A 20,340-nucleotide genomic window follows, 5' to 3' on the forward strand; every position below is an offset into this window, starting at 1 on the left:
TCCCCGGCCAAAGAGCTGCCTGATCGACAGCTGGACAAGCAGCGTGTTACACCTGAAATACCTGTTTTCTGATCTGTGGTGAGGCGAGTGGAGCCTGGTGGAGCCCACCCACCCGCAGGTGGGGGTCGGAGGCATCCCTGGTGGGGTTTTGTGTGCAGCAGAGGGAGCCTCAGGCCCTCCAGGCTATGGCCTTGGGGTCAGCGCAGGGGTGCCCTGCGCCACCTCCCCCTCCTGCAGGCCCCCCCTGGAGGTGTTGCCCAGTGAAGCTGGGACCAGACCAGGATGACGGCTGGGGGCTCAGGGGCTAACGGGACGTGTGTCCCGGGTTAGCCGGTGGGGTCCAGAGGGGCAGGTGGGGTGCCGGGTCTCCAGCTCAACCCTGAGCCCAGCTGTCGGAGGAGAGCCCAAGGGCGGGTTGACCCCCCCGAGATGCCTCCAGCGGGCCTGTGCGCTGGCTACTGGGTGCCGAGAGCAGCTGACCAGAGCTTCCGGGAGGCAGGAGGGGGTGTGGGAGGGAGCAGGAGGTGGGCAGGCGCTCCCAGCGGGGGGAAGCCCTTGGTGAGGGTTTCCAGGCTGGAAGGTGAAATGCCTCTGGGGGGACAGGCTTGTAGAGGGCCCCCTGTGACCTCCAGACCCAGGCCTGCCCCAGCCTCTTAATCTCAAAGCCTAAGGGAAACTGTGCCGCCCCACCCCATTCCTCCGGGAGAGAGGGGCTGGGGGGCTGGGCTTGCTGGGGGTCCGGGAAGTGAGAACTGCCCGGCTCCAGGGAGCGGGTCCCGGGGCCTGCGGCCCTGGGGCCTCCCTCCAGAGTGGGGTGCTTCCACCTCTGTTAGAAAGGACGGTGAGAGTGGACGGTGAACAGCAGTGCCCAGTACTCCCTGGGCGAGCTCAGCTGTCCTCAGATTGACGCATAACCTCCCTAAGGCTCAGCTGATCCCGCTTACCGGCAGGGAGCCGGGCACAGGGAGTGGGTGTCCCCCCAGCACTGCTGGACCTGGGGACCAGCTGAGCTGCGTATGTAAGAGCCCAGCTCGGGTCCTGCCCCCAGCCATGTGCTCGGGGGAATTTCCTAACGCCCCCAGAGGAAATGGGTGCTGGGAGCTCCCCACTGCCCTCCTTCCTTGCAGAGGAGGGTCTGGGGCTCCCCCTGCCTCTCTCCCTTCCGACTGCTGCTGGGCCCTCCCACACCGGCCCCATGCATCAAGCCACGGCATTGCTTCTGCTCTTCCCGTCTCCTGTCCCAGGTAAACTTCTACTGGGCATTCAAGACCCATCACCTCCTCTGAGCAGCCCTCCAGGCCCACCCAGACAGAGCTGAATCCACCCCAGCATGTTGACTGCCCGCCTCTGGGTAACCTGTTTCCCCAAGTGGACCACGAGCTCCTGACTCATTCACTCATTCATTCATTCGTTCGTTCATTCACTTACACCATATACTATTGTTGAGTGCACATTTGCAGGCAGTGCCCGAGAAGTTGGATTGGAGAAGGTGGGCACATTATCCTCCCTTTTCTAGATCCCTAGTGCCCATCATCGTAGTAGATTAATTGATGCTTACAGAATAATTGGATAAAAATAAAACTTAAAAAATAGAGTTAACATCAGTATTAATTTGTAATTAATGTTATTTCATCAGTGCCCACCTTCGGCAGCAACTCAGTTTCCTGTGTGCCATATTCCCCATCACAGCCTGGAGGGAGGTCAGCGGGAGGTCTCCCATTGTGTGGGGGCAGAGCCGGGGAGCCTCAGAGAAGGCCCCCAGTGCCTCCAGGGTGCAAAAACCCATTTAAGGGGGCGGCCAGTGGTCGTGGGATGTTGCGGGCAGGTGCTGGCAGAGATGGAGTCTGAGCTTCAGAGGAAAACCTGTGGGAGCCTGGGAGAGAAAGGTGGAGGAAGGGTAGTCAAGGAGGGCTTCTGGGAGGTGGTGTGGGAGGGGATGGGGCTAGAGGATGCCCTCCTTGGAAGTGCCAGAGCCCCAGCTCTCACCCACTGCAAGAGGGCCCTTCTTGCCCCGGGTGAGGCTGACTGCACCTGTGTGGGGCATCAAGGGCCCGAGTGAGAGCAGGAGAGAGAGTTGCCACGTTGTGTCAGGAAGGATCAGTGCCAGAGGAACATGAGCACCACTCCCTGATGGGAACCAAAGGAGAGCGTGACAGTGTTGGGGGACATCCACCCCCGAGCTGCCCCTTCTGTCTCCACGGGACCCTTGTCCCCTCGAGATGGGAGGGGACGGGAGGAGGTCCCTGCACCGACGTCTGCTCTATGTTGCCCAGCGGGGTGACCTCCGTGAGAGGAGGGACGGTCCTCATGCTCAGGGAGCCGAGGTGATCGCACCCGTCGGGGGTGTCGGTCAGTCCTGGGGCTGTCCCCAAGCGGGTGCCTCTGAGGCTTCTCATTCTGCCTCCCTGGGGGCGTGGAAGGGCAGTTTACTTTCTCTGAGGCCTAGAGAATCAGGTGACCTACCACTCGTCTATTCCTTCTTCCCTCAAATACTCGTGGGGTGCCAGCTCCAGCCTGGTGGGCAAGAGGGGTGCGGTCGGTTCCTGTTCTCCTGGGGCGTTGCCTCTGGAGATGAGCAAACCAGCAAACCAAGCCAGAGACGAGCCTGCGGGTCCCTGGGGGCCCCCTTTATGACGGGAAGATGGGACCATGCCTGATGGATGCTGTGGGGAAGGAGCCGCACACCCTCCCTGAAGCTGTAGCATCCTTGCCTGGAGATCGGGAGGCAGGCGGGGGAGGCCGAGGGAAGGTCCAGGCGCATTTTCGAGCAGTGGTTTTCAGTTGGGGGCAGTTGGTCCCCCAGGGGACATGTGGCAGGGCCTGGAGACATTTTCCTTGTCACATCTTGGAGGCAGGGTGCCATTAGGCTCTGCTGAATGGCTGCAGTGCCCGGCCGGCACCACAGAGAATGATCCTGGTGGTGTCCCTGCGTGGAGGCTGGAGACCCTGCATGGGAGGGGCTGTGGGTGGACGGGACCGCTGAGCGTGTGTTTCTGGGCAGGGTCAGGTGGCCTTGGATTCCCACGCTGCCTGTAGCTCACGGTGCCGTCTGGACACTGGGAGGCCCCCCGTGTTGGAGTGGGCTGGAGTCTTGCATGAGCTGTGTGGGTTCTGCTGGGAGCCGGCCAGCCCAGTCCAGACCTGGGAGGCAGGTTGTGTTTGTGGGTGACCCTGCATGGATGTTCCCTGTTGCCCTCGGAGAGAGTGAGGGTGGGGTTGGGCCTCCAGTGGGCAGCTGGGGTGGGAGCCACAGATAGGGCCTCAACAGCAGACATTTATCTGCCCTGGTCCTGGAGGCTGGACATCCCAGACCCAGGTGAGGGCGGGGCTGGTTCTCCTGAGGCCTCCCGCGGGCGTGCAGATGGCCATCTCTTCCTGGGACCTCACAGGATCATCCCTCTGTGTCCTGATCTCCTCTTTTAGGGACACTGGTTCTTTGGATCTGCACCCACCCTGTTGGACTCATTTACCTTAATGGACTCATTTTACCTCTGTGAAGACCCTGTCTCCAAATACAGCCTCACCCTGAGGTCCTGGATCAGGATTTTAAGCATGTGAATTTTGGAGGAACACAGTTCTGCCCGTCCCAGAGGGGGAGCTGGGGGGTGACCCCAGGAAGAGGCACCACTCGGTGAGAAGGTTGTGGACAGCTGTTCTCAACACCACTGGGAGGTCACACCCAGTGACGGCAGAGGCCTGTCCCTGGGTTTGCAAGGCTGCAGTTGTGGGTGGCTGACTTTGTTCCTGGGGTGGGCTTCAGGGTCCACGAGATGGCCCAGGACAGCCCTTCTACAGAAGAATCTGTTCCGGATGACGCAGCATCTTTGAGCTCCACACTGGGTGAGCTCTTCATGCCAGGTGATGTCCCCGTGAGCCTAGAGCCCAAGAGGGCCAGGGCTTCTGCAGGCAGACTTTTCTCTCCTTCCTCTCTGTCACACCAGAAGTAGCCTGTGGTTCTCAGGGGCACTGGCCTCTGCCCCCACCCGCCCTCGGGGCCAGCTCTTGGTTGATGATGTTGAGTGACACCCCAAAGGCCACTGATTTCTGCCCAGAGGAGCTGTCCCAGCGCCCTTGGGAAGGAAGTTGCTGGCATGGTGGAGCAGGTGGTGTGGGTGAAGGTGCAGGTGGGCCGGATTTTGGTCTCAGCTCTGCCCCCCCAGTCACCTGCTCCACTCACCTTGTCACCTCAGCCTCGTGTCCCCATCTGTACAGTGGGAATGGCCACTCCTTGCCTGCCTCTGTTGGAGATTCTGTCTGGGGCATGGAGCACAGACACAGGTGGGGACGCACAAAGTGAGGCCCTGTCACAGATGCTGCAGGAGGAGGGCTCTGCTGCCATGCATCCCGGGGCAGGAGGCGCATTCCCGGAGAATCTTGGGTAAACTCCTCTCGAGTGGAGAGCGCAGTGTGTCTGCACCCCAGCACCTCTTGGGAGCGACCAGCGTCTGGTTAGAGATTTGTGCACGAAACCAGAGCCTGAAGCCAGGCATGTGGGGATGGCCTGGGTTTTCGGGGAGGCCTCCTTGGCCCCTGGTCCCTCATAGCCTGGCCTTCGGCAACTTGTTTTTCCCTGAAAACAGAGTTCTTCCCCTACAAGTCCCAGGTGCTGCCCAGGGGCTCTGGGGCTTCCCAGAGACAATTTTATGTACCCCAGATATTCCAGCCAGGACTCCTGACACCCAGCACCTGGGGACGTGGGCAACACGGATGACCGTCTCAGGAAGTGTGAGAAGTTCCACCGCCTGGGGAGCCCTCTTCCTGGGCCAGGGGCTGCCTGTGTGCGCACGTGTGTGTGTGCGTGCATGTGATTGTGTGCAGGTGTCCATGTGTGTGGGGTGTGCATGCCTGGGTGTGCTTGAGGGCTGGGGTACCTGGACGAGGGAGTGCAGCTTGGGGTAGGTGGGCCCTGGGTCCCCACAGGACAGGCTGGGAGGCAGAGGCAGAAAACCCATGGGAACTGTGTATGGTCCACACTGGAGGGCTTTACTGAGCCTCTGTCCCACACTCACACAGTGTTCTCTGCAGGTAGTGAGTTCCCCGCCCCCATTTGTGTTCATACAAGCTAGCCCCGCACCCCACCGCTGTTGGGGTGGTTGGGGCTGAGACATCGGCTTCAGGCACAGTGTCCCCCAACTCTGAGCAGCTGGCTGGAAGTTTGACTCGCATCACTGCACCCAAGTGCCCAGCGGGGAGACAGGGCTGGGCACCTGCAAAGTGGGCCCAGAGCCTGTCAGCAGTGCCCAGTTTCATAGGCACTAGCCACTAGCTGGCAGCCTTGGGCCAGCACACCATCTGTGAACTGTCTGTCTGTCATTGGTGACTTGGGGCTGTGGGGTGTCCTTTCTGAGCAGCTGCCAGGGCCTGGGAGCACCTGGGCCAGGTGAGCACCAGGGCATGGCCGGGCAGGTGGCCTCTGCCTGGGTTTGGGGTGAGCTGGCTTCCCAGTTGGCATTTCTGGGGTTCGCCCAAGGCCCGTGGGGCCTTTCCCTGTGGGTGGGGGTTGGGCATGGGTGGGATTTTGGGGTGGGGGAGCTTCTCCCCTCGTCATGTCCTCTCTTGATGGGGTGTCAGGGATCTGTACCTTGAGGTGCGACAGGGCCGTGGCCAGCATTGTGGGATTTGTGTGGATGGCTTCATGTCTTCCAGCTCGTTTCCAAGTCACTGTTTCCTTTTCCCCCACCATGGACCAATGGTGGGATATTGGGTGGGCCACGGAGAGCCCCTGATGGCCCCCTGCCTACCTAGGTCCTCTACTCATCTGTGCTTATTCTTAGGACCCCTGTGCCCTGTGCAAAGGCCCCATATGGGTCCCTTGATGGCCTGCAAAGGCCTCATTTCATCTCAGCATCGTTTACACTCAGGCATAAGGGGCTGAGGATGGTGGCGTGTCTGTGTCAGGTTGTGTCTGGGCTCCCGGGTCCCGTCAGGTGGGCCGAGTCTGCTTTTGACTGTGGAAGGCCCAACCCTGCTTCTCCCTCCTTGTGCCACCCCAAATCTGCCCACCAGAGACTCAGATGGGTCTTCGAGGCGGAGACACATCCCCGGCTGCCTGACGGCTGCCGTGTGGCCTTCCTCCGTGGGTGTTCTGGGTCCGACCCTGGTGCCCAGGTCCCTCTGGGATGTCACCTCCTTCGCCGCACCCTCCCCGTGCTCCTGCAACACTGATCTCGTCTTCCTCGCAGCTTACCCTCCGAGGACCCACAATGCTGCAGCCACACTGAGCCCACGGAGCAGTTGTCCGAGAAGGAATCTCCCCGCCTCTCCTGAGGGGTGGTTCTGGAGTTCTGGGGGTCAGAGATGGGGGCTTGGGTAGGCAGGCCTGTAGACCGGGGGAGAGAATGAACAGTCCCAACCTCCCTGCCTCTGGCCGCCAGCCCCTCTTCTTGGCTCCGAGCTCTGCTGACATCTTGCCATCATCACAAGTGGAGGCATCACAGATGGGCACAAGGCCATCAGGAGGGCAGAGGAACCTGCCCTGGGCCCTGGGGCTGGCGAGCTAGTGGTAGAGCCAGGCCTCCAGCCTGGATCCCCTTTACTGCAAAGCTTCCCCTCGGCCTCTGGCTCTTCGTCCTCGTGCCATGCGCCACCCTCCATGACCGTCATTGGGCCCCATCTCTGCAAGTCCGACATCCCCAGGGAGCCCCCCATTCCCTGCTTCTGTTTCCTGGAGAGGCAGCAACCCCTCTGCCATTCCCTCCATCCTTCTTCGTTGGCTCAAAAAGTGTCCGAGGTGCTCACTGAGTTCCATAAATAGCAACATTCCAGGGACCACAAAGCCAAGGCCCGAGGGACTTCAGCGGGCGCTTTGCAGGCGGACGACACCATCCCTGGGTCTGCTTCTCAGGGACCTGCGGTGATGAGCCGTCCGTCACCGGGAGCAGCGTCCCAGACGCGCAGGACGTTCCCCACAAGGATGCATGGTTCTCGACATAAGGGAGCAGATGGGACGGTTTTCAGAACCTGAAAGCTGAGCCGGCTTCTCCCTGCGGCTGGCTGACTACCTACGTCTTTCAGCATCGCTTGCTTTCAGTTGTATGTTTAAGGGACGTCTTTCCAGAGAAAAACGCAGCTCCTATTTCTGTGCTGTTCTTTCTTCTGTGAGTTGAGAGTAACAGCAGTTTCTCCAAGGGCTGCCGTGTGAACGGCATGAGACGAGGTGTGAGAAACGCTTAGCCTGGCGCTGGCTGCTGCTCCGTCCGTGCGGGCCATTGTCTGAGCGAGCCGCCGCCTCCCTTCTCTCAGGCTCTGTGGTCTGGTTTCCATAGATACGCATTTGTGCAGCCGCTTGGCCCTGGACCCCTCTTCTGATGGGCCACCCAGCACCAGGCCTGCCTGAGAATCCCTTCTGCCCCCTCCCCCCACATCCTGTATCTCTTGTTAAGTGGACATAAAAGAGCATTAACCCCAGTCCCACTGAGGAACGGGCAATGCCCCTTGACTCTCAGCCCCGGATGCCCCTGGGAGCTTCTGAAGCAGCACTGGTGCTGGGCCTGGCCCCCGAGAGGCTGATTAGGGTGTCTGTGGCAGGGCCTGGGTGTCAGCATTTTGCAACCACCCTCTGCCCCAACCTGGCTGTTCTCCCATGAGGGACCTGTGCCGGGGTGGGGAGGGGGAGCAGAATCAACTTTACTCTCTGGGGCCCTTCTGAGCTTCCTCGTTCTGAACTGACTTCAGTAGGGGTGGGGGGTGGTTACCAGTCAGCAGGATTCCGGTCCAGCTCCTAGTCACGTCTGCCTTTGTCAAGTCTGTTCCTTTGTCCAGAGGGGTGTGGCGAACAGACAGGGCTCGACGCCACGGTGGGCTGCTTGCACTGGGGGCCCATCCGACGCCTGTCTCCCTGCCTGCAGAGGAAGCACGGGAGGTCTGGCCCAGGGCACCGGCAGTGAGGAGTGGCAGACCTGAGGAGGCCGCCTGGCCATGGGGGCAGCTGTTGGTCGTGTCCTGCGTGCTGCCCAGAGGAGGCACAGATGCAGTGTAAGGAGCAGTAGTGAGCCGAGGGGACCCGCGGGTCCTGGACACCCTGCCCACTGTCCCACTGCAGGACAGCAGGGACCTGGCCGCAGCAGCAGGGCTGTAGGGCCAGACACACAGCCCTGCTCCCCACGCCCTTGGAGAGAACATTCCCACCCACAGTGCTACCCACCCACTGCTTGTCACCACTTCACTCCTCCGGAATGCGCGTGGGCACGTTGCCCAGGCAACGGAACGCCAGCGCGCTGTTATCCTTCACGCTCCTCCAAGCACCTGTGAAGGCTGTCGAGCAGCATCCCCCATGCCTCCAGGCTCTGCAGACCCCAGCTCCAGAGCTCCCCGGGGAGAAGTGGGGCGTAAGGGGCGTGAAGGGGTCACAGCTGATGCTTGGGAGTGCTTACCAGGAGCCAAGCTCAAAGAATTCTCCATGGAGTCCCAAGACTCCCTGAGGCATGGGTGCCTGTGTTTGCCTCACTTCACAGTTAGGGAACTGAGGCTCAGAGAGGCTATGCAGATTGCCTGGGCTCATACAGCCAGCAGGTCTTGGCACCAAGCCTGGAAGCCAGGTACCCGGCCCTGCGCCCTGGGGTCACCAGAGCCCATGCTGCTTCTGGAGCATGTGGGGGTGGTCATCCCTGAGCCCCTCTCCTCCTGGGGAAAGGCGTTCCTTCCCACCTCCCCAGGCCCCAGAGGAGCAAACGTGTAGCGTGGGTCCTCGACCTCAGCCCTGTGGACGTTTGGGGCCTGGTAAAGCTTTGTAGTGGCACTGCCCCGTGCCCTTAGGATGTTTGTGGCATCTCTGTCCTCTCACTAAATGCCAGTAGCACCCCTGAAGGGTGACAACCAAAAATGTCTCCAGACTTTGCTAAATGTCCCTCGGGGGCACAGCCATGCCCAGGTAAGAAGTACCGTGGGATAGAAATGCGCTCTCTGGACAGGGAGACCCGTCCAGGTGCCCTGGGTCATGTGCGGGGCAAGCCCCCGGGACCTGCAGGGCCCTGACGTCTGTATCGGGTTGGGGGGGCGGATGTGGAAGAGCACCTGCCAGGTTCAGTGCCCATCCCAGCCCCTGTCCCTGGGGGGAGCCACTGTGCAGATCATCTAGGGAGTGGAGTCACCATGGTAACAGGCCGCAGAGGGTCACTTCTGGCTCTAATTTTCTGGTCCTGGTCCCACAGGTCTAGGATTGGTGGGACCTAGTTCTGAGGCTCAGAGATCTCAAGTCCCCTGGTCCAGGTCCCATGCTGACTCATTGTGACCCCAGCCAGGCGCCTTTGCGAGTGGCTCTCATTGGCATCGTCCCAGCTGGGTAGTGAGGGTTTGGGATGACGCTGGCATCTGGCCCCATGTCCTGTAGAACACCCGTCCACAGATGCTCCAGGAGAACGGGGTCTATCAGGAGACCGGTTGTGCTTTGCTTTGCCCGTTGCTTCTCACGGGAGCTTGGCCATGGAGCCCTTTGCTAGGGCTGGTAAGTCCTGGCCCCGAGCACAGTGGTTGAGAGGGCGGCCTGGGGCGGGCTGGAGCAAATGACCATTACTCTCCTTGCAGCAAGGACGTCCTGCAATTCCCAGCAAGGCTGACAGTGCTGGTGCGCGGTTAGGTGGACACACATTAGGGTGTCCTCACGTTCTCACACAGCCTCTCGAGGAGCCTGGTGCGGGAGGAGGCCACGTTGCAGCGAGCACACCCTCTTTGCGTGGTGCTGGCCCTCGGCTGCCATGGAGCAGGCAGGAGGCACCATCCCTGGTCCATCTAGTGCGGGACCTGGAGCCCTGACCCAGGAGTTAGATGAGCTCTCGTGGGGGAGGGCGCCAGGAGGACCCCAGGATCCCGCACTGCCTGCTGTGCTCTGGGAAAGGAGAATAGCCAGAGAGTCACCGTCTGGACGTTTCTGTCTGACCCAAATGAATGGTCGCTATGCTGCAGCTTCTCCGTGAATGAAATATCACGTGCACGCCTGGCATCCACCAAGACCATTGAAGATGAAAACCTTCTAGGCAACCCACAGCACCTTCCTGAAACAGAGGGATGCTTTTAATCATAGTAGATCACGCGGCAGAGCGAGGTGCGGCTCCGACAGGACATCACGGTGACATCGGCTGGGAATACCATTCGTGTGAGTCACGGCTTCGTTTCTTCATTAGGGAAACGGAACCAGCGACTGCCTTCCAGAAGGAAGTGTGCTCCCTTCCTGAGCCCCGGCTGCGGGCGCGGCAGACTGGGCCTATCTCTGCTTCCGGCCACGGCGCCAGCCTGTAGGCAGTGGGGGGGCGGCACTGGCTCCGGGTGAGAGCGGGCCTCCTGAGCAGAGCGTGCCTGTGTGCCTGCAGCTCTTGCTGGCGTGGGGACACTGCCCCCCTCTCTCTCCATGGCCAAGGGATCAGGGAACTTGGAGCAACACGGAATTGGGGAGAATCAGGAGTAATGGGGCCACCGGTAATTAGCACCAGCCACTGGGCACCAGGCACCAGGGTCTCTCTTCCCAACGAAAATCAGATTTCCCTGCCTGATGGGATGCATGTTCTTTCAGGGGACAGGAGACGAGGAAAGGCCTGCCCCACCTGGAGTTCCACTCTGCCCGAAGGCGGGGCGGCGTGTGGCCTCCGTTGTCCCTGGAGCCACTACCTTGAGGGTTGGGATTTGTCCTCAGAAGGCTTGCTGGGGGCTCCGTCCATCCAGGACCCCAAGCCTGCAGCCCCTTGGTCTCCTGTCTTTGCAAAGAGTGAATAACACTGCCATGTTCTAGAAGGTGGCTCTGAGAGTGCCTGAGAACGAACTCCCATGGCGTCTGCCCTCCAGGCCTCCCTCCGGCTTCTTGGGGAGAGACCAGGGGCCTGGAGAACTGGGGTTCCTCCCCCGCCAGCCAACATACCAAAAGCACTCGGGGCAGAGGGGCGTCCGTCATCGCCCATCCACTGCGTTTGGGACCATCACTTCCTTAGATTTGTGCCATTCCATTTCTTCCAGCTGTGAAACGGGTGAGTTTTGAAGAGTTAAAAAAAGTGGTGCCATCCCTCAAAAGCATGCACTGTGGTTGGGGACCTGCTTTCCAAGATGGGCACAGGAGAAGAGGAGGGAAGTCACCTTCTGGGGGAGACCCTGGAAAACAGTCCCCCCAGCCAGTGCTGAGGCCACGTCAGCAGTGCGAGGTCGTGTTGAGGGCAGGCACCCCGACACCATGTCACGAGCATGGCACTGCCCTTCCCTGGTTCCTCCCAAGAACGCACAGCCCCAGTGTGACCCTGAGGAAAACAACAGACAAATCCCGATGGAAGGACATTCCACAAACACCTGACCAGTCCTCAAACCGTCAAGGTTGGCAAAGACAAGGGACGTCTGAGCAACCTTTACAGCCCAGAGGAGCCCAGGGTGTGTGACCCCTGAATGTCATGTGGCATTCTCGATGGGGTCTTGGAGGGGAAAAGGACATTCGGTGACAGCTAGTGAAATCCACATGCAGCGTGGACTTTCCCTAATGGTGATGTGGTGGTAACCTGCTGAGTCGTGACAGGTCTGCGTGGTGACACAGGGTGCTGGCATCAGGGGTACCGGGAGTGTGGTGCCCAGGGACTTGTGTTCTTTCTTAGATTCTGCAAATCTAAAGCTATTCTAACAAGTTTATTTTAGCAGGCAGACCCACAGCAGCAGGGTGGGATCCGGGAGCATCTGGACGTGGGGCTCATGCCGAGGGCAGTGCTGGGAGCCTTGGGGGGCTCCCCAGGGTCCCTGGGTCCAGGTGAAGGGGTGGGGCCTCTGGGGGGCATCGCCAAAGGGGCACGGATGGACCCACAAGAGCCAGGTGGGCTCTGGAAGAAGCGTCTCTGTCCTGCCCACATCCTCAGAGCCATTTCTGGCTGTGCTCTGTCAATACTGGGCACCGATGTAGGCATCTCAGCAGAGGGGAGAAGACCCCAGAGCCCACCTGCTACGACTGTCTCATGAGTGATGGAAAAATTGGAAGAGTGGAAGCCACAGGCCCACGGTCAGACCCACTTCTGCATCAGAAGAATCGCTCCCATTGCGGCTTGTCCCTGGAGCCCGCTGATGGCTCACTCAGGAGGTGGGGGGTCTTCCCCAATCCTCTAGTGCTGGCATTGTGCGTGGGGGCAGGATGGGCCACCTGTCGGTCACCTGCGGTCCCAGCACATCCTGAGCTTCCTGCCTGCCCAGCCCAGATGCTCGCCACCCCAGTGCTCTTCTAAGTCGACGCCAGCTGCTCGCAGGAGGCAGTCCCTGCAAACTCCCTGCTCGGGGTGGTGGGGGGGGGGGAGCACAGCCTTCCGTGCAAGAGATGTCTTTGTCTCCCTTAATTGACAGCAATTTTCTCCTGTGAAGAAAATATACAGAAGGTAGCGAATTCAATCTCAATTCGTTGAATCTTATTAAACTCTTCTTCTGGGAAAAAAACATAGATTTCAATAAAAATTTAAAAGGAAGAGGAGCAAGGAAGCTGCAAACTAGAAAATAAAGTGAGATAGAGCAACAGTCCCAGTTTGGAAGTGACCAGGTTGTGTGTGTGGGAGTTTGCCCCTCATTTGAAAGCATAGGCTGGGCACTGCAGAGCACAAGCCCTCCCGGCCTGTTGTGAAGAGTGTGGACGCGGGCAGCCAGGTGCCTGAGTGACAGCGAGTCCCAGCAGAGATGGTGTGCACAGACCGGACTGTCTTCACTGCCCGTTCATCGCAATGTGCCTGCAGCTCAGAGAGGCCGGCTCTGGCCTGGGCACCCCTTCCTTCCTCCTGCCTGCCCGGGCTGGGGCCCAGGATTAGGACATAATGCTGTGCAATTAGATTGGCCTCCCTGATATCTTGCACACGTCTACTTCTTGAGATGTAACTTACCCTAAAATTTATAGAATGTACAGTTCAGTGGTGTTAATAGATTCAGGAGGCTGGGAGACCATTATCACCATTAATTGCAGAACCGTTTAGCACCCCTAAAAGAAACCCTGTGACCATCAGCAGGTGCTTTCTAGTCCCCACCCCTGGCCCTGGGCAACCACAGGTGTACTCTGTATCTGTGTGGATTTACCGATTCTAGGTACTTCATGCCAGTGGAATCGTGCGGCGCGCGACCTCATGTAACTGGCTTCTTTGGCCTCACACGATGCTCTCAGGCTTCATCCACATTGTAGCTTGGCCAACACTTCCTTCCTTTTGAAGGCCAACTAACCTCTCACTGGAGGGATGGACCACCTTTTCACGAGCATTTATCAGGTGATGGACATGTGGGTGTTTCCACTTTCTGTTATTACGAATAATGCTGCTGTGAACATTCATGTACACATTGTGTGCATTTAGGTTTATACCCAAGAGGGGAATTTCAGGGTCAACTGGTAACTCTAAGTCTTTCGGAAACTACCATCTGTTTCCATAGTGGCAGCACCATTTTATATTCCCACTGACCCTGACTCCCCACACCCTCACCACCACTTGGAATGGTCCGACTTTTTGCTGGTAGCCATCCTCATGGGTTGTGGAGTTGGGGCATGGTCTTCTAGGGTCTGGGGTGCCTCACAGATTTGGGGGAGCTGGCACTGCCTCTGCCTGCACGGGGGCCTGGCCTTCTTGGCGCCTCGCACGCCAGCCCTGACAGTGAGTGGTGTCGCCCGCTGCCGCTGGGGAGGCGTGGGGTCCTCGGCCGGCTTGGGCTGCGGCTGACAGCAGTGTGGTGCCTTCCTGGGTGACAGGGCTGTGATGTTCCTCCAGGAACCTGGATTGTGAGCTGGGGCCCTGGCCCTGTGTTGGACAGGGTCTGAGGGGAGAGTGCTCCAGGGTCCCACCTGGTCCCAGGGCCAGCTGGAGGGATGCGAGGGGGGAGCTGCCCCTGGCGTGGTCCTTGCGCATGTGGCTGGATCCCATTTGCCAGGGAGTGTCCCTCATGTGCCTTGGGACCAGTGAGGTCTTGGTGGCACAGAGACTGGCCAGGCCTGGTGACGGAGCAGGGGGCCTGGGGCCTCCCACCCCTGCAAAGAGACCGGGTCCCCTGCAGGCCAGGGAACTGGCTCCTCACCTCCCTGGGGTCCCCCTGCGCCCTCCAGGCCTGGTGTGCCCTGGCTGCAGTGTGGGGGGGCCCCTGTTCCACCTGCCTTCCTTTCCCCCCTCTGGACAAATCCTGCACTAAGGCGGGGGGAAGCAGGGCTGGAGGAGGGAAAGCAAGGCAGGCCTGTCCTGCCTTTGCAGTTGGTGGCTTTTTCTGCAGAACAGCTGGGCGGCGTGGAAATGAGGGGGTTTCTATGGTAACCAGTTACAGCTCATGATTGGCGAAAAATGACAGGAATATCCTGTGTGTGGAGTTATGCCGGGGCAGGTGCAGGCCTGGTGCTGTGGTTATAATTTCCTGGGGCCACGCTTCTCCAAGTGCTGACGACAGGCGGGTTTGCCTGGCACAGCTCTTCAGTCAGCCTGCTTGGGGCACCTGGGGGCCTGGGGGCCTGAGGGCCTGGACAGCCCGGGGCCTGGTGGGGCTGGGTGGGGCCGGGTGGGGCCTGGGGCCCCTGGGGGGAATGGGGGGTTCTGGTGGGGCTGAGTGGGGCCTGGTGGGGCTCAGTCCAGCCAGGTGGGGCCTGGTGAGGCCTGGCAGGCCTGGTGGTGGCTGGTGGTACCCTCTGGGCTGAGAAACCACCCTTGCTTGAAGCACCTGGCTGGGGGTTGGTCTCATTTCTTTGGGGGCAGGATGCCCATCTAAGCGTGTGGAGTGGTGGAAACCAGAGGCCATAAGCCACCCACCCGCACGGACTTACCAGTGGCCCTGCTCTAGTGTCGGGGGAGCCGCACGCTGACCTCCATCTTCATGTGCAGGGCCAGAGGCCCTCGTCCCTGCACCAAGCTTGGCTGGCTGTGGGGAGGAACTGCACATGGCAGAAACCCGGTGCGGAGGCATTAACACAATGAGCAATTCCTAATTCTGCAGCAAAGCATTTTGATTCTGATTAGAAAACTGGGGCCTTCTTATTTAGGGCTTAGTTCTTTTTGGTAATTAGTGCTTATTAATACAAATCTCTTCCTTTTAACATCCTGATGACTGGTGGGGGCCAGCATGTTCCTGAGAATCAGTGAGAGAAGGGGCCAGCCCTGGGCATGTGGGGTTCAGTGCAGAACGAGGGGGGAGCACGGACAAGCTGATGTGTGCTGGCGTGTGCACACGTGGCCACACTCACACCAGAACATTGCACATACAGGGACACACAGACATACACACGCCACCTACTCACTTCCCCCCTGCACAGATCCACACGTTCACACACTTACCAACACGCGCACGCACTCACATGACTCACACACGCTCCTGGTTTGTTCCCTTTTAAAGTCATGCAACGCCTAATAAAGAGAAGCTGCCAAACCCCACTTCTACAGGCCTGGTTTTGAGCAGCTTTTCAGGCTGGCGGCTTAGCGCACTGAACACCCTCGCCCACCGCCACCCGCAGTAGCCTCTAAAATTCTGGATTTGTGTCAATTTTCAGACGTGAGGCTAGTGACGTGCACTCATTGAATGAGCCTGTAACTTATCCTCAGTTATCAGAGCTGGTGGGAGGGGTTGCATGGGCTGGGATACCCTCTAGGCAGGGGTTTCTCACATGACATGCCACCTGCCCAGCCCTTGCACAGAGGTGGCCAGGTTGTGTGGGGTTTGCCTTTTCTCCAGCCTTCTTGGAACTCAGGGGGCGGACGGGGTTCCAGAGGGCACCTGTGCTGAAGATCAGTAGAGGGCACGGAAATGTCTGTAGGACACGCTCTTGGGCAGAGTCAGCACATCCCTAAACTTCAGCTTATCCGCAGCAGACCTCATTTCCTGGGCGAAATCCAGAGGAGCCCCAGATGAGCAGCTTTCCCTGTGTGAGGCCTGAGGCCATAAGCCTGCCTTACAACAGGCACTGAAACAGGGGAGGCCAGCGGAAGGGGCGCCTGCAGAGAACGCAGCGCCCAGCAGGGCCTGGGATGCCTGGCCTTGGTGCTTCTGTGGGGCCCTGCAGGTGGGACCCCACTGAGGGTCAGAAGCCCTGGCCCTCTGCACCCCCGGAGGATTGGTCACTGAGAGCCCTGCCAAGGCCCATAGGTCTGTGGCCTAGAGGCGCATCGGCTCTGCTGCTCCCACCCCGGCCGCCCCGCCTCCGTTTTATTCCTGTTGGAATCCTAGCAGACCAAGGGGAGGCTCTGAGTCGCCTTGTCAGCTGACAGGTGGGGGTCGGACTCAGTTTCCTGGCCATGCAGTGGGCTGTGGACCTGCAGAGTCTTCTGCCGTGGAGGTGGGCGGGGTGCGGCGGACGCCCTGGGAATGACCTGCCTGAGCAGGCCCTCTGGACTGAGTGAGAGGGGCTGGGTCTCCCCCTGACGGACGGGCTCCTCCCGGTGGGGGTGGGGAGCCCAGCCGCCCAGCCCACTGATGCTCCTCTCTTTTCCGTGCAGCTCCATGTCCATCCGCTGGCCGGGCTGCCCCCTAGGAAGCCATGCTTGGATACTTATAGCCATGTTCCAGCTTGCCATGGAGTTTCCCACGTGTGAGGCCCTGGGCCCGGGCCCCGAGTTCTGGCCTCTGCCACGGCCGCCCCACCGGCCGCCCCGTCTGTGGAGTGTGAGGAGCAGCCAGCCGGCACGGGTGCCCGTTCCCGTGTGGAGCCCCCGGCCACCCCGCATTGAACACAGCCACGGGCAGATGCAAAGTCCACGTGCCAAGCGAGTGCACAGACCCAGGGACCAGGTGGCTGCCCTGGTGCCCAAAGCGGGGCTCCCCAAGCCCCCAGCTTCTGCCAAACCCAGCTCCCCCCTGGACTCCCCCACATCACCATCAGCGGTGACAGGCAGTGGGGCTGCCACGGACCAACAGGCCCTCCTGAGGAGGGGGAAGAGGCACCTGCAGGGGGCCAGTTTCAACAGCTTTGACTTCCGGGGCGGCAGGCCCACCACTGAGACGGAGTTCATTGCCTGGGGGCCCACCGGGGAGGAGGAGGCCCCCGAATCCAACACCTTTCCGGGCGTGTACGGCCCTACCACCGTCTCCATTTTGCAGACACGGAAGACAACTGTGGCCTCCCCCATCCCTGCTACAGCCACCACGGCCACCTCCATGCCACTGCAGACTAAGGGGGTCACCACACCCCTGGGCCCCAGGAATAGGATCCCTGTTGGGGTCAGCACAACGGAGCCTTCCACCAGTTCCAGCAGAGACAGTGGCAGAGACACCAAGTCCCCGCCTCGGATTCTGGGGGAGACCTCAGGTACACCCCCTCTCTCTGGTTGGGGTTCGGTTGGGGTGGGGGTGCCTGGGGGTGGCCAAGGAGGGATGCTGAGCTCTGTGGGACTTTCGCTTCCCAGTGGCGGAATGTGGACCACCATCAAGGGGCCGAGAGTTGAGTGTGGGGCCTCAGGGAGAGATGGGGCGCACGCGTGTGTACTGGCAGATGTCGGCAGATGTAGGCTGTGCTCGGAAGGAGGGAGCCAGTGTTCTGGCTGGTGGGGGCAGACAGGAGAGTCTCCCCCTAGTGGGGACCTGGACATGGATGCAGCGCCCTCCGTGCCCGTCTGAGGGGGTCTGACCCTGCCAGACACAGGGCCGCATCTCTCAAGTGGCCAGCCTGAAGTAGGACGGAGCAAGGGGCATGTGGAGCTTCAGAGGCCATCAGGAGTGTGGCCTACAGCTGGGTGACTGCTGGGCTGGCCCAGAGCTAGGCCTCACCTTACACAGCGGGAGGGGCAGGCAGGGCCTGGGGATGAGCTCCCCTGGCCTTACAGAGGCTTCACAGACTGACTTGGGCTGCGGAGCACCTTCCCTGGAGATGCGTTAGGAGGCATGCAGAGAATGGACCTAGAGCAGGTGGCTTTGGTCTTTCTGCCTGTTTCTCCGGGTGCACATGGAGGATGGCCCTTCTGGGGCTTGGCAATACCTGCTGCAGTGTGGTTTTGCTTTGCCTCCTCCTCCACCTGCTTCAGAGTGACCTTGGCAATCTCCCACACCAAAGCTTGTCCCCTCACTGGTAGCCACCGGCATGTACTCGGCTTTACCGCTGGCTGGGGGAGAGCCTGGGACCCCCTGGTTCCAACCCGCGTCCAGTTCCCGCTGTCCCTCTGTGCACAGGCCGTGGCCCCACACCCATCATGACTCAGAAGTTCAGAGCGCGGATCTGTGCGTGCGCATCACAGACAAGCAGCCGTATTTGCTAACTCCCTAAAGCAGGCTGTGAATCCCAGGGTGGGAGCACAGGCAGGGGTAGAGCGCCACGCCCCTCCTGCCCCCTCAGCCTGCTCCCCCACATCCAGGGGGTTGGGGCTCCAGGCGCTCCACATGGGGCCTTTCAGAACCCAGGGGATGGAGAAGAATAATTGCCCCTTGGGGTCCGTCTACAGCACCATTGCCAGAGTTTCTCTCTCGACTGTGTCTGTTCCCGACTCCGCCTCCCAGCCGGCAGGCAGGCCAGGGTGCGTAGCTGGATAGGTTTCCATGGAGTGGGTGGCTTTTGTTTCATGACCTACTTCCTTCCTTTACCTAGACAGGAGAACTGCAGTTTTTATTCTGAGCAGTTTTTCCCTAGAGAGCAGCCTGTCTGTGAAAGCAAACCCAAGCTCCATCTCAGTGCCAGGGGCTGGGGGCCAGGCCTGGGGGTAGTGGCGTGAGCCTGGGAGCTCCGCAGGAGAGGGTCGCAGGGCCAAGCCTCCGCCGTCTCCCACGCAACCTCCTTCCGGAATCTACAGACACAGAGTCAGCGGTCCATCATTTCTGTGCCAGGCACCCAAGAGCAGTTTTTACAAAGCATTTGTTTTAATCTCAATAAACTCACAAACCGTCATCATAATAGAATTTAGAGGCTGCATTCGTTTACTGTCATCTCTGCATACGTCACTTTATATATAGACATGGATGAGAGAATGAGTTCCCATTTATTCCAAATTACATTTGTTATTACTAAAGTTAAACGCCCGGGACAGCATTATAAGGCTTAGCGAATTAATTCACAGCACATTGGATGTTGCTGATCCAACTCGACAGATGCTTATCTTGGAAAAGATTTATGGTTCTTCATAATATAATCTGGTGCTAGATTAATTTGTTGAGCAAAACAGATTTAAAGGGGAGAAATAAGTGTGTTTGCTTCTAGTGCAGAGAAATGTTAATTCTGGGAAGTGGTCCTGTGTGCTGACAAGGGACAGCCCATGGTCCGCAGCTTTCAGACCAAGGTGAAGGAGGGGAGGAAATGCCAGGCGATCCCTCTGCACGGGGTCATCAGAGCCCAGCTGGCCCTGCATCAGTGACCCAGGCCCCGGGGTGCTGAGAGCCCGACAGGAGTCCCATGAATCCCATTCGCCGTGGCAGACGTCAGATGTAGATCTGGGTCCCCAACTCTTTGTGGAGGGTGGCAGCTACTCACTCACGGGATGGAATTTAAGGTGGTGGGAGTGGTCTCGGGAACCCCAGAGCTGTGGTCTGCGAGGCTGTGCGTGCCGTGGTTAGGAGCGTGCGCCTCCACTCAGCAGATCCACGTGCGACTCTGGGCTCTGCTGGGTGGAGCTGAGTGATCCTAGGAAAGTTTTCTTCTCCCTTGGCTTCATTTCCTTCATCAGCAGAATGAAAGTGCAGAAGTCTCTTTCTTGAACAATAGCTGTGAGGATTCTGTTAATCAGTAACAAGTGAAAATATATGGTTTCTGGCACCTAAGAATCCTCCGTACATACCAGTTGTTTTTATACCCAGGAAGAATAACTGAGGAGAGGGTTGCAGGTGTCAAGGGCGAACAGGCTGCCAGGGCCATGGGAGTCTTGCCATCTCAGACACACCCACCTTGGCCCACTCACTCCTGGGGGCACCCCAAACTCTGTAATACAGGTTTGAGGAAGTGATGAAGACTTTAAGTCAGTTCTGTGGTGCAGATAGATGTCTTTGGAATGAGGTTTCAAAAGTTAGGAGTTATTATTTTTGCTTCTGTAGAGAAATATTTAGAAGAGGGGCATTGCAGTTTCCTATCTGGCCATAGCTCAGACATTGTGGGTGTAGAAAGGGCAGGTGTCTGGTGACTTGGGGACTCTGAAATCCCTCTGGAGCCAGTATTGCATAGAATAGCTGCTGGAATCATCAAAGGGCCCCTCTCCCAGGAATCTCCCTGCAAGTGAAGCGACTGGAAAATCTCTCCTAGCTTCACTGTAGTGGTTGAGAGCATCCCTGCCTGCCTTTGGATTCACGGCTTCATCTTGTATTCATTAGCTGTGTGAGCTTGGACAACTTGCTTGTCCTCTCTGTGCCTCAGTGGGGATTATATAATTAATTATCTCATAATGTTGTAAAATTAACTGAGATAGTGTATGCCATGTATTCAAGACACAGCAGCTGCTTGGTACATATTTGCTGCTATTAATATAATCATGATGATGGTGATACTGA

At 59.0% G+C, this 20,340-nt stretch overlaps 1 protein-coding gene across 1 annotated transcript in view; it reads left to right on the top strand.

Annotated features, from left to right (window-relative positions):
* AJAP1 (adherens junctions associated protein 1) overlaps window positions 1–20,340 on the top strand; it is a 113,719-nt gene that overhangs the window by 35,909 nt on the left and 57,470 nt on the right. The window contains exon 2 of the mRNA XM_036925441.2: window positions 16,380–17,188. Coding sequence (XP_036781336.2) covers window positions 16,380–17,188 — 809 coding nt within the window. The remainder of the gene's footprint in view (window positions 1–16,379; window positions 17,189–20,340) is intronic.

Source organism: Manis pentadactyla, chromosome 4 (genome assembly GCF_030020395.1).
Source record: "Manis pentadactyla isolate mManPen7 chromosome 4, mManPen7.hap1, whole genome shotgun sequence".
Taxonomy (NCBI): Eukaryota; Metazoa; Chordata; class Mammalia; order Pholidota; family Manidae; genus Manis; species Manis pentadactyla.